Source organism: Trifolium pratense, linkage group LG1 (assembly GCF_020283565.1).
Source record: "Trifolium pratense cultivar HEN17-A07 linkage group LG1, ARS_RC_1.1, whole genome shotgun sequence".
Taxonomy (NCBI): domain Eukaryota; kingdom Viridiplantae; phylum Streptophyta; class Magnoliopsida; order Fabales; family Fabaceae; genus Trifolium; species Trifolium pratense.
The window spans coordinates 4,401,094-4,415,186 of NC_060059.1; the positions used below are offsets into that span (position 1 = coordinate 4,401,094).

The 14,093-nt window shown below is 35.0% G+C and overlaps 1 protein-coding gene across 1 annotated transcript; it reads left to right on the forward strand.

The window, feature by feature from the left end:
* The first annotated feature begins 528 nt into the window (after positions 1-528).
* Positions 529-4,330, forward strand: LOC123882225 (cysteine-rich receptor-like protein kinase 10). The gene is made up of 7 exons (XM_045931038.1): positions 529-1,505; positions 1,796-1,933; positions 2,409-2,563; positions 2,647-2,857; positions 2,969-3,206; positions 3,375-3,525; positions 3,652-4,330. The coding sequence occupies exons 1-7, from the start codon at positions 665-667 to the stop codon at positions 3,973-3,975; spliced, it is 2,058 nt and encodes a 685-aa protein (XP_045786994.1). The 5' UTR covers positions 529-664; the 3' UTR covers positions 3,976-4,330.
* Positions 4,331-14,093: the final 9,763 nt, after the last annotated feature.

Sequence of the window (14,093 nt, forward strand, 5' to 3'; positions counted from 1 at the left end):
AATTTATTTTTGGCTTGCTATAACAGCCTTGAATATTTTTTTTTGTTTTGTTTTCAGGCGCTGGGGATTTGATTTGTGTTGATTTGAATATAGTATTTTTTGTTGTTCGGTGAATATAGTATTTTTTTTCAGCCTTGTATGTGTGGTTGGTTTATTATGTTTTTTTTTTGTCTCTATCATGTAGAGACAGACTGCTTCAAAAGCAAAGTCGTGTATTTGGTGAATACATTTCTCTCTGGTGGGCCTAATACATTTTTTTTATATCTATGGAGCATTTTTCATGCACAAAATTTAGGTGCATTTTTTTTAGTATTCAGTACCAAATATTTAGATGAAAGTTTACCAATACACTGTTACATTCCCATTGGCTCATTCTAGTGAATTATCTGAGTAAACTTGGACTAATCCCTTTAAACAATTCAAGAACACTTCCAAGTTCCAACTCCAAGCATTTTACATAGTGGACTTTTTCTCATGCAATGCATCTGGAAACAGAAAGCCACTACTCTGTCCAAAAGTTTCACTTTTGAAATATTACTCTTTGACCTTTCCCACAAATTGAATGATTAAAAAAGACTAAATCTTTCATTCAAACAAAAAATTTTAGTCAATAAATCACTTCACCCGCTGCATTTAAAGTACCTCTCATTTTCAAAGGTTCTATATGCTCCATTATCATTCAAAGGCAATATCAGAAAGAATGGCAACAGTGTCTTGCAAGTTATCATTTTCCTTTTACTCTTTTCTCCTTCTTCTCATTATTATTGTATCTCAAACTAACGGCCAGCCAGATTTTTTGTACAACTTTTGTATAAACGATAAAGGCAACTACACAGCCAATAGCACATATCAAAATAACCTTAATATCCTTTTGTCCAATCTCTCTTCAAACACACAAATCAACTACGGTTTCTACAATTTCTCTTACGGCCAAAACAACGATAAAGTAAACGCCATTGGACTCTGCAGGGGAGATGTTAAGCCTGATGTTTGCCGCAATTGTCTCAACGATTCAAGAGTTCTTCTAACACGGCTTTGTCCAAATCAAAAAGAAGCAATTGGTTGGTATGAAGACTGCATGTTGCGCTACTCCAACCGATCAATATTTGACATTATGGAAGTTTCACCTGCATTCTATTTGCCAAACAATAACAATGCAACAGATGCGGATCAATTTACTCAAGTTCTTGGGAACTTGATGAAGAAACTGAAAGATAAAGTTGCATCAAGTGACAACTCTCGTTTTAAGTATGCTACGGATAATGAAACTGGTGTGAACTTAAATTTTCAAACCATATATGGTCTTGTGCAGTGTACACCTGATTTATCATTACAAGAGTGTAATCGTTGTTTAGATGTTGCTATCTCAGAAATTCCAAGTTGTTGTAATAACAAGGTTGGTGCTAGACTTGTTACACCAAGTTGTAAGATTAGATTTGAAACCTATCTCTTCTACGATCCTCCGCTTATAGTAGACGACCCAGATGGAACCTCTCCACCACAAGGTATTTAGTTGTCACTTACTAATCATACTTAATTATTATTTGCAAGTTACTGATTCTCACACAATGGAAGCTCTGATAATTTAGAATTCGTCCGGGAGACAAGTATAAAATCTGATAAAAAATTGTTTCATTTAGAATTCAAACTGATATTTTCATGAACGATTCTTCGTCAATTAGAGCTTAAAAACCAGCTGTGCCCGATCACATGGTTTACTATTTAGTGGTTTTGTTTTACTTGTTTCATATATTGGCCTTTTTCTCATCTATATGCTTACTTTTGATTTTTGCAGAAAAAAGCAAATCATCTCATACTACTACCATTGCCATAGTTGTGCCTACTGTCGTTGTAGTTCTTGTTCTTCTAACTTTGATCATTTGCATATGCTTAAGGAGAAATCGCCACAGTATGGCAGGGGTAAATCTCGAAGGTATGCTATGAGTATTGATTTACTCAAACTTTCTATTTTGGACTAAATTTACTAGGAAATAGGCAAAAATAAGTCATTCTAAATAAGCTTTTAATATATCAAATATCAAAGCTTGTAATCACACACACTTTAACAAATCTAAACGGTCTAATCTTATTGAGATAGTCCAAATTTTAAAATCCAATGTTTGCTAAGTGGTTTGATGATGACCTGCTAATCAGAAGAAGACTGAGAGATGATGTGAATGTAGGACAATATTGACAACAAAGAATCTAGTCCATAATAATATGATGTGATGGTAAACAAAATTGCATTCTAATGAATAAAATAAACTATATGCAATAATTCACAAATAGAAAGAAGGGAAAAAATGGAGGCAAATAGTCATAAGTATTTTGATTTCGCAAATTACATATGTGGATATGGATATTTTTCTATTTTGACTCCACTAACATGCCTTGTATAATGTTTCAAGGAATACAAGATGATGATGATGATGATAATGATAACGATGATGATATTGAAATCGCTGAGTCATTACAATTCAACTTTGACACAATAGGAGTTGCTACAAATAACTTTTCCGAAGCTAATAAACTCGGACATGGCGGATTTGGAGTTGTTTATCAGGTAAGTAACACTATTGATTTTGATGCGCATCAAATTCTTCATTATTATAGTATTTATTATACACAAGTGAGATATATTTTCAGGGAAAACTCTCGAGTGGACAAGTGATTGCAGTCAAAAGGTTGTCAAGAGATTCTGGACAAGGAGATATTGAATTTAAGAATGAAGTGCTTTTATTGGCTAAGCTTCAACATCGAAATTTAGTCAGACTACTTGGTTTTTGTCTAGAAAGAAAAGAAAGGCTACTTGTTTATGAATTTGTTCATAATAAAAGTCTCGATTACTTTATATTTGGTAGGTTGTAATATATGTTTTATTAGATTGTTGCTTTCTTATTATATCAAATTTAGCTTGAGAAAACGACTACATATCACTACTAAAATAGCTTGTTTGGTGTACGCATAGATCCAATAAAGAAAGCACAATTAGATTGGGAAAGGCGCTACAAAATCATTGGAGGTATTGCTAGAGGCCTTCTTTACCTTCACGAGGATTCTCGACTTCGTATTATACATCGTGATCTTAAAGCAAGTAACATTCTCTTGGACGAAAATATGAATGCTAAAATATCAGATTTTGGGATGGCCAGACTATTGCTTGTTGATCAAACACAAGTAAATACAAACAAAATCGTTGGAACATAGTAAGTAACTGCATATCTTGTTAAAAGTTCCTTTTATACTAATATGAAATCAAAATTCATATCAAGATCATTTCCAGCCTTAACAACTAAACAGGTTGAATATTTGTGAGACTAGAAAAGTCATCATTAATCATATGACTAATTAAACTTTTTCACATTGATATGTAGTGGATATATGGCTCCTGAGTATGCAATGTTTGGACAATTTACAGTAAAATCAGATGTTTTTAGCTTTGGCGTACTAGTTCTAGAGATTATAAGTGGCCAAAAAATTAGTCGCTTTCTTGATGGACAGAGTCAGGAGGATTTACTCAGCTTCGTAAGTCCTTATCTCATTATTATTTTTTCCTTTCATGTCAATGAAAAAGATTTCATATGATAGTAAGCATAGTAAGGTATAATTTTAACTAGTGATCTTAATGGTGTTTATATGCAATTTGAGCAGGCATGGAGAAACTGGAGGGAGGGTACAATCACAAATATAATAGACCCATCATTAAAAAATGGTTCACAAAATGAAATAATGAGATGCATTCACATTGGACTACTTTGTGTTCAAGAAAATTTGGTTGACAGACCAACTATGGCAACCATTGCACTCATGCTTAGTAGTTATTCTCTCACAATGCCTCTACCTGTGGAGCCCGCATATTCTATGGACGGGAGAACTAGAAGCCTTTCATACACGGAATCATCTGGGGAAGATAAAGTAACAACAGGTTCACTTGAATCCATAAGTATATCAGTAAATGAGAATACAATGTCTTAATAATTAGAATTTGTAATATATTTGAATATAGTCATGTTTCAGTAGGCCATATAGATTCTATTTGTTTATTTATATTGAATTGAAATAGGTACATTTAATGTATTTTTGGCTTAAATTCTACTAGTAGACTCACTTGGTGCAATACTAATACATTTTTGGCTTAAATTATGCTTTTGGCCCTCCAAATATGTTCCTGATTATAATTTGTGTAATTTATTGTCGAAAAATTAGTTTGTTTTCTTCTTTTTATTGATGATATATATTTTAGGCCATATTTGGTTTCACCACAAAAGAAGCTTTGTTGCTGATCTTGTGCCATCAAATTTCAGAGGGCGTGGAAACTGCTAAATGAGACAATAAATAAGGGAATGCGAAATGTATAATCCTCATTTGCTCACAGGGAGTTTCTTTTCTAGCTATCTCTTTCCATGAGTTACATATTCCAATTCTTAGCACATAAAAAACATACCGAAAAGAACCCGAAACCTCTAGGATATCTATGCAGAACAACTTGAATTTAGCAGTGTGAGGAACAAGATCAATTTGTTCTTTTGAAGTTGGTAAAGGAGGAACTCTAAGCCAACATTTGAGTATAGGGTTCACGACGACGCTTAGGACTCTGATAAAGTAGCAATATGCCACCACAATTACCGATTATCCTTCCCATTCTTGGAGGTGTTCGCAAATCAGTCCTTCCAAATACAAATTGGCCATTCACAATGTCTTTAATATCCAAGAAATAAAAACTACTTTAAAAAATGCAATTTTACAACATAAAGACCAGGTTAGAACGTGCATGGCGTAGGCATGTTTCAACAAAATGGGAGTTACGAATAGTAGTATCCCAAGGTTTGCAGACGTACCTTGCAGAGTTAAGCAGGCAGTTTAGAGAACCAAACTAAGCATACCAATCATCAAGTCTTGACAGGAAGCAGCAGCCTTGAAATCACTTTACAACTCTTACTAGTATTTGAGTTTTGCTTCTTATTGTCCTGTGAGTTGGAGTCAGAATGATGTAGGAGAGTTTCCTTAATAATTTATTATTTTAGTTATATTTAGTTTTATTATATTTTAGACGGATTTCTTATTTTTATATTTCACCTAGATTAGTTATTTTTATATTTTAGGTAGATTTGTTATTTTTATTTAGTTAGGTTAGTTATTTTTATTTTTACAATCTTTTAGAAGATTTGTTATTTTTATTTTTCACTACTATTTAAGCTAAATTATTGTAGTCTTGAAGGCAACCTTTTGATTCAATAAAAATTCAGAGATTTTTCTCAAATTTGGTGGATTCCAAATTACTCTTTCGGTGGACTCCGAAACCCTATTTTGACAAGTTTGTGTTTGCGGCTTGTCTTTATCCATTAGGTTTAGCGTTTTGCTAACCTAGCGCTTCCGTTCTGCGTTAGTTGGTATCAGAGCAGGTTTCTCCTGTTCTTTTCTTAACGTGATCAGATGGGAGATCAACCGGTGACGAAAGCAGAGTTTTACGGTGCCATGACGGCTTTAACCGCGGCCATCACCGCTCTGACAACACAGGTGACAACGTTATCCAACAACAACCGAAACTACAACAGCCATAGAAACAATAACAACAACAGAAACGGCGACAAGAACCGCAACAACCCATCTACTGATGACTCGAGTTCTGAGGATGAGGAAGTTGTGTCCGAAGACGGAGGTGAAGAGAATCCAACTAGGATAAAAAAAATTGTCTTGTGCAAGTCTGGCGATCCACAACTTGATGTCGACCTACCTGTGGCGGCTCCGTCTAAGCCAGATGTATTTGTGTGAAATCCGGCAACAACCTCACCGCCACTAGAACCTCCGGACACTAGGATGACTTCCATCTCAGCAAAACCGCCGCATCACAGCCGTCACATTGAACTCAAGGATTTGCTTATAGATCGGGTTCAATTCGGGTTTTACCTTAAATCTTATGGTTTAGGCACTAGCTCAAACCTGTTAACTGAGTTGGGTCAAATACCCTTTTGTGATAAATTTCCAATTCTGTGTTCTATCTTTGAGCAATGGAACCCCGATGGTCATTTGGATGTGTTGACACGAGACAGATCCTCTCACTTAATTCAATGGGATCCAGGAGGGTGGTCTCTTGTTCATTGGAGGAGTCAACCTGCAAAGGAAGCTCTTTATCAAGAAGAGAACTCGGGGTCGAGTTCTTTTGAGGTAGTGGAGACTGATGTAGGAGAGTTTCCTTAATAATTTATTATTTTAGCTATATTTAGTTTTATTATATTTTAGGCGGATTTCTTATTTTTATATTTCACCTAGTTTAGTTATTTTTATATTTTAGGTAGATTTGTTATTTTTATTTAGTTATGTTAGTTATTTTTATTTTTACAATCTTTTAGGAGATTTGTTATTTTTATTTTTCACTACTATTTAAGCTAAATTATTGTAGCCTTGAATGCAACCTTTTGATTCAATAAAAATTCAGAGATTTTTCTCAAATTTGGTGGATTCCAAATTACTCTTTCGGTGGACTCCGAAACCCTATTTTAACAAGTTTGTGTTTGCAGCTTGTCTTTATCCATTAGGTTTAGCGTTTTGCTAACCTAGCCCTTCCGTACTGCGTCACAGAATCATAACAAAATCTCTGGCTTGCACATCTTCTTCCCATTATTATTCTTAAGGTTATCCTGCTTGCATTATATAGTATAGGCGCAGCAAACAAGACATTAGTTAAAGTGTTAACCATCATCAATTATAATATTAATGTCAATAAGCATCTAATTAGTTAAACATAACAATTAGTTAGATACCTTAAGAAGTGCTATTAGTGGTTGATGGTGAAGGTGGTAGTGGCGGTAGTTCAGGAGGAGTTGCATTTGAATCTAACACAATGGTGGAATTGAAGAAGCGATAAGGATCAAATCTAATACGACAACTTGGTTTAAGAATATTTCCTCCCATCTTCCCATTACAAGTCTGGGATTTCGGAAATTGTCTGAACCAAGCAATCAGTGCATTGTTGCGATGATAAATCTGGCATACAAAGCACATAACCATATATAGTTGCAAAATTTGCAGGATCACTCACACTATCTGCATCATACTTACGACGAGAATCACCTGATGCAGCTTTTTTCTGTTAAATTTGTCATCAAGTTACTCAATGCTTGTGCACTCTTATACTGATCTGCATCACTTGCATCCCTTTCATAAATGAAATATTGTGTAGGATCAGTTTCCACGATCCCAAAAATCGAGCCATTTGAGTACCATAAAGTGAAATCACCACCCCAGACAATTGCTTCTTTTGGATTTGGACACTGCTGTCTGAGATAAAAAAAAAAGAAGGAATTGTTTATGTTTGTAAGCCATTGATTTGGGTTAAGATATCTGCGACACAGCCCAATGGCGTATGCTTTGTCGGGGTCTTGGCCGTATGAGAAATTTGTTGGAATATTTTATATTATTCAATTATTATATTCCAATAATTATTATGTGGGCATATATATTTATATTAATTATATTAGTTATTTATCAATTAAGAGCCTAAATTGATTAAGTGGTCAAATAAAGTTAAAAGGCTATTAGATTTCTATTTAGAATTAATTAATTAATTATTTAATTAGTTAGATATGGGCTCAAATGGGTGGATGTCAGGATGGCCCATTTCGGGATAATGGGAACCCTAATGGGCCATCACCCTATATAAGGCTATGGTCCCCAATACACCGTACGTAAGCAAACACTCTCTTTTCTCCATCTGAAGAGAATCAAGGCATCAGGGTACCGGTTGAGGAAGAACCAATCTAGCCACCATCTCTTTGTGTTTCAGGATCACTGCAAAAGAACTTTTCATCATGGATCCAGGTACGTATTCCTAAAGATCATCTTGTCGATCCTATAATTTTATACATGTTTCTATGACTATTTTGTTTCCGCACTAAAGTATATGTCATAATATGTTGAACATGTATATGTGTTTAATCTTAATTTAGTGCTTTAAATCTAACAAATGGTATCAGAGCAGGACATGCTTGATCCTTATGAATATCTTTTATTTTCAATTGCACTGATATCTTGTCATTTTCGGCTTGTGTTGTTTTGATTATATGATCGATATAATTGCCTTCCTGATTTTTATGATTCTGCACAGTAAAATATAATTGCGGTTTGCTTATTTATTTTATTTTGCTGTTCTTTCTTTTGGCGTGGCACATCAGTGTTCTAATATTAAGATTCAGTGTTTTGAAAATATGTGTATGCTATCACTTTTGGATCCATGATCTAGTGTCTTGAATATTGTTTCTTTTCATGGCTTGAAATGATAAGATGATGAGTTTGCAATTTTTATGATCATCGCACTCCTTAATTTTTATGAGATTGTACCATTTTATTTGTGGTCATGACAGTGTTCATTTTTGGACACTTCCGATCATGTGTGTATTTATGATATATATGTGCATTATGCATACATATGTATAATTTTGTTTTTCGGTTCAGTATATGGCCTTTATATACTATATTCATCATACATGTTTAATTTGAATTATTTTGTTCAAATTATGGTTCAATTTTATGTCATATATGTGATTATTTTTATCTGGCTTATCAAATTGATTGTATGTGAACATAAAATTTTTGGTGGATTAGTGTTGAAGTTATTTTCTGTTTCTTTAGTTTTTTTCACCGAGTGAAATTTTTTTTTGTTGACTTGTTTTTCAATTAAAAATAATAAATTGATATAACTCTGATTTGTTTCCTTTGGTTTTAATTTGAAACAAATTAACATATTTGATTTGGTTTCCAAATATGAGTATCGGTTATTATTTTGTCATCAATTTCTTTCCATAAAGTTTCGGATCGATTTTATCACCCTTTATTATCGATTATTGCCTTTAATTGTTAAGATCATACCACTTATTTGATTTTTGAAATATTAATGACTATTCATTTTAATTCCATAACTGCCGGATAAAATTTTCCATTCAGATCGGTATATTTAATTGACAAATATTATACTATTATGTCTCTCTAATTTAATTTAATTAGATACAGTATTCAATTTTTATTTTATGGAAAATTATATATGTGGTCAGTTTTGGATTCATTTAATTTTGTTGTAAATTAAAAATAATTGCAACGTGTACGTTTTATAGTTTTCCCCTACCACGTACATATGTACCATGAGCACTGTTAATGTGCTTGTTTAATTGTAATAAGTAATTAACTTATTTTCATACCCCTTAAGTACAACCGGTTTTACTATACTGGTCTGCACTTTGACATGAACACAACTCTGTGTTCATTTTCTCATCTTAAATTTTGCGAGTTCCCTTTTCGCATAATTAAGATAGTTTAATAATCATTTGATTATTAAGCAATCAGATAACATACAATATTGACATTATATTTGTAGGTAATGTTTATGTGAATTTTAAGACCTTCCCATTTAATTTATTAAATTAAAATGTCTAATAATTTTAGTTGAGTTGGTTGAAACAAGATGTTGCAAAAGTAATCTCTGTTGCGTAAATTTGATTCAATTGAAATTATAAAAGATGTAGTGTGTAATTGTTCATGCGAGCTGTTTTAGTCGGCCAAAAGGAAGACATAGTTTGGCCGAACAATTGCATACCTGTGATGATAAATATGTGGTAATTATTAAGTTTTTTTTTCCATGTGGGTAATGGTTGGTGTCAAAGACGCACATTATCTGACAGGACTTATTACCAATATTTGATCGTTGCGTGAGAGTACCGTTTACAGTTAATTCTTGCAATCAAAGATTGGGAATTAATGGTGTGCTTGGTATCTTGTTTGGGTCTTATTTAATTTGCATATAAAGAATATTGTGCATGTCCATATGGTTATTTGATGACATGCCTACTAATGTTATTGTATGTTTATTGTTCTCTCTTCGATCCAGTTGCTGCTGCCACCGCTCCTAATTTCACTGCTCAAATCAACTCTATCTCTGTGCTAAGTGGGACTAACTTTAAGAGACTAAAGAAAACTGCGGGAAATTTTTTCCAGAACAAGAAAACAAGGGAACAACCTAAGGAGTCCACATGTTTCTTCTGCAAGAAGGCTGTACACATGAAGAAAGATTGTTCCAAGTACGCCTCATGGCGTGAAAAGAAGGGTAATTTTCTCACTTTTGTTTGTTCTGAAATTAATTTAGTTTCTGTACCTAAGGATACTTGGTGGGTAGATTCTGGTGCTACTACTCACATTAGTATGTCCATGCAAGGCTGCCTGTGGAGCCGTCCGCCATGTGATGCTGAAAGATTCATCTATGTGGGCGATGGCAATAAAGTTGCAGTTGAGGCTATTGGGACTTTTAGATTATTGTTAAAGACCGGTTTTCATTTGGATTTGGTTGAGACTTTTATTGCTCCGTCTATTAGACGGAACTTAATTTCTATTTCTATTTTGGACAAATCTGGTTATACTTGTTCATTTGGAAATAATAAATTTAGTCTCTCATATGATTCAAATGTTGTTGGTTACGGTTCTTTGAATGATAATCTTTATATGCTTGATATTGAATGTCCTTATAACAAAATAATGCAAGTAGAGTCACATGGTACGAAACGAAAATTAAATGAGAATTCTGCCACTTTATGGCATAAGCGATTAAGTCATATCTCTAAACAGAGAATTCAGCGGCTTATGTCAGGCGGGATTCTTGGATCCCTTGACTTGTCGGACTTTCAAGTCTGCATTCAGTGTATCAAGGGTAAGCAAACAAACAAAAGGAATTTTCATGCCGAAAGAGCTAAGGATGTCTTAGAACTAATTCACACCGATATATGTGGTCCTTTCCCTTCAGGTTCTTGGAATGGACAATGGTATTTTATTACGTTCATAGACGATTACTCGAGGTACGGCTACCTTTATTTGATTCATGAGAAATCTCAATCTCTGGACGTTTTCAAATCATTCAAAGCTGAAGTCGAACTTCAACTTGGAAAGAAAATTAAGGCTATCAAGTCTGACCGTGGTGGTGAATACTATGGTCGGTATGATGGATCAGGGGAACAACGTCTAGGGCCCTTCGTGCTTTTCTTCGATGAGTGTGGAATTGTTCCGCAATACACAATGCCGGGAAAACCCAGCATGAATGGAGTTGCAGAACGACGAAACCGGACTCTTAAGGATATGGTAAGGAGTATGATTAGTCATTCTTCTCTACCAGAGTCATTTTGGGGAGAGGCATTAAAGACCGCAGTTTATATCCTTAATAGAGTACCTAGTAAGGCAGTAGCTAAGACCCCTTATGAGCTATGGACTGGGAAAAAGCCCAGCATTAGGCACCTGCACATTTGGGGATGTCCAGCTGAAGCGAGACCCTATAGGCCTCATGAAGGTAAGTTGGACGCAAAGACAATTAGCTGCTATTTTATAGGGTACGCCGAACGCTCTTACGGGTATAAATTTTATAACCCCATCACTAGAACAATTTTTGAAACGGGAAATGCAAGATTCCTTGAGGATGTAGAGTTTGGAGGGGAAGGAAACATAAGGAGTGTTGTCTTTGATGAAGAAACTGTTACTGACAATGATCAAGTCTTTGTACCTATTGTTGTTCCAGAAACAGATCCAGAAATTAACAATGATGTTATTCCTAACATCCCTCAAGAACAAGACAACGTTGAATTTCTTCCTCAAGCACCACCTATAGTTCAAACTCAACAACCTCAAGGGCTGCCATTAAGAAGATCCACTAGAGAGAGGAAATGTCCAATTTCGGACGATTATGTTATATTTCTTCAAGAACATGAAGATGGCATTGGTTTGACTGAGGATGATCCTATTAACTTTAGTCAAGCTATGCGAAGTTCAAACTCTCTTAAGTGGATTGATGCCATGAAGGATGAGATGAAATCGATGACTGAAAATGATGTTTGGGATCTCGTTAAATTATCCGAAGGAAAGAAACCCATTGGTTGTAAATGGATATTTAAAACCAAAAGGGATTCAAAGGGTAACATTGAGAGATATAAAACTCGTATTGTCGCCAAAGGTTTTACTCAGAAGGAAGGCATTGATTATAAAGAGACTTTCTCTCCGGTTTCTTCGAAAGACTCTCTTAGGATCATAATGGCATTGGTAGCTCATTTTGATTTAGAGCTGCATCAGATGGATGTAAAGACTGCGTTTCTAAATGGAAACATTGAAGAAACAATATATATGGCGCAACCAGAAAATTTTGTGTCAGGAGACCCAAAGTCTGTGGTTTGCAAACTTAAGAAATCCATCTATGGCCTTAAACAGGCTTCCCGTCAATGGTATTACAAATTTCATCAAGTTATATCCTCATTTGGTTTTGAGGCTAATCCAGTTGATGATTGCATATACCAAAAGTTCAGTGGGCGTAAAGTTGTTTTCTTGGTATTATATGTAGATGATATCCTTTTGGCAAGCAACAATATAGGCTTATTGCACGAAACCAAGAGATTTCTCACAAAGAATTTTGAGATGAAAGATCTTGGGGACGCCTCCTTTGTCTTAGGAATTCGAATACTTAGAGATCGCTCTCAAGGTATTTTGGGATTGTCACAAAGGAGCTATATTGATACAGTTTTGGATAGATTCTCCATGAAAGACAGTAAACCAGGAGACACACCCGTTGCTAGAGGAGACAAATTTAGTCTCAATCAGTGCCCCACTACGGATCTTGAAAAGAAAGAGATGCATAAAGTTCCTTACGCTTCAGCTATGGGGAGTCTTATGTATGCTCAAGTTTGCACTCGTCCCGACTTAGCATTCATTGTAGGAGTTCTTGGCAGATATCTGAGCAACCCTGGTATGCAGCACTGGATAGCAGTAAAGCGTGTAATGCGCTACCTGAAGAGAACTAGAGACTTCGTACTCACTTATCGGAAGTCAGATAACTTGGAGATCATTGGGTATTCTGACTCTGATTATGCGGGATGCCCGGATAGCAAATGTTCCACATCTGGTTACATCTTCCTCTTGGCTGGAGGAGCCGTTTCTTGGAAGTCTGCCAAACAGTCTTTAGTGGCTCCCTCTACCATGGCGGCAGAGTTCGTGGCTTGCTTTGAGGCATCAAATCATGCGAATTGGCTGCGGAACTTTGTCACAGGCCTACGCATCATTGGGAGCATCGAGAGGCCATTGAAGATTTATTGTGACAATAGTGCAGCTGTGCTCTACTCCAACAACAATATGAGTTCCACCAAGTCGAAATTTATCGATATAAAGTATCTTGTTGTGAAAGAGAGAGTTCAGGAGAAACAACTTTTGATAGAACATATAAGGACAGACTTAATGCTAGCTGACCCACTAACCAAAGGTTTAACGCCTAAGGCTTTTCATGGGCATGTTGCTCGTATGGGTCTAGGTTTTGAGATTGCCTTAGATTAGTGGGAGTCTTTTCCTCATTTGTATTATGTTCTATATATTTTGGTTTCAATTTTAGTACAAACATTATGTTATGTTTGATTTTCTGCAGAAATAAAACTTATTATAAGATATTATTGTTATAACAATATTAAGTTTTTGGTTATGTGCATTTTGAATTGCACCCAAGGAACTTCAGTTTGATCTCAATAAAGACTTCAGTTGGACCAGTTGGAAATAGACATGATTTAGAGATCACATTGCATGAAATTTCCATGCCGCTCATCCATATCGATCTATGTCATCAAATATATTGATGTGGTGGTCATCGGGGTTCCGTCACGTTATACGTCAGTGACGACAGCCGCGGTGGTCCCATTGTTGATGTATGAGGTGGACCAGATTGTAAAGTTGAAATCTAAAGATAAATAACATTCGGATGCGCGCCTAAAGAACTATGATATAATTATTAACATATATTGCCCAAGTGGGAGATTGTTGGAATATTTTATATTATTCAATTATTATATTCCAATAATTATTATGTGGGCATATATATTTATATTAATTATATTAGCTATTTATCAATTAAGAGCCTAAATTGATTAAGTGGTCAAATAAAGTTAAAAGGCTATTAGATTTCTATTTAGAATTAATTAATTAATTATTTAATTAGTTAGATATGGGCTCAAATGGGTGGATGTCAGGATGGTCCATTTCGGGATAATGGGAACCCTAATGGGCCATCACCCTATATAAGGCTATGGTCCCCAATA

Bases quoted from the DNA above. Each gene is read 5' to 3' on its own strand.
- LOC123882225 (XM_045931038.1), top strand. From the start codon at position 665: ATGCTCCATTATCATTCAAAGGCAATATCAGAAAGAATGGCAACAGTG. The intron at 1,506-1,795 runs GTATTTAGTTGT...TGATTTTTGCAG, and splicing joins TGGAACCTCTCCACCACAAG to AAAAAAGCAAATCATCTCAT. The intron at 3,207-3,374 runs GTAAGTAACTGC...ATTGATATGTAG, and splicing joins AACAAAATCGTTGGAACATA to TGGATATATGGCTCCTGAGT.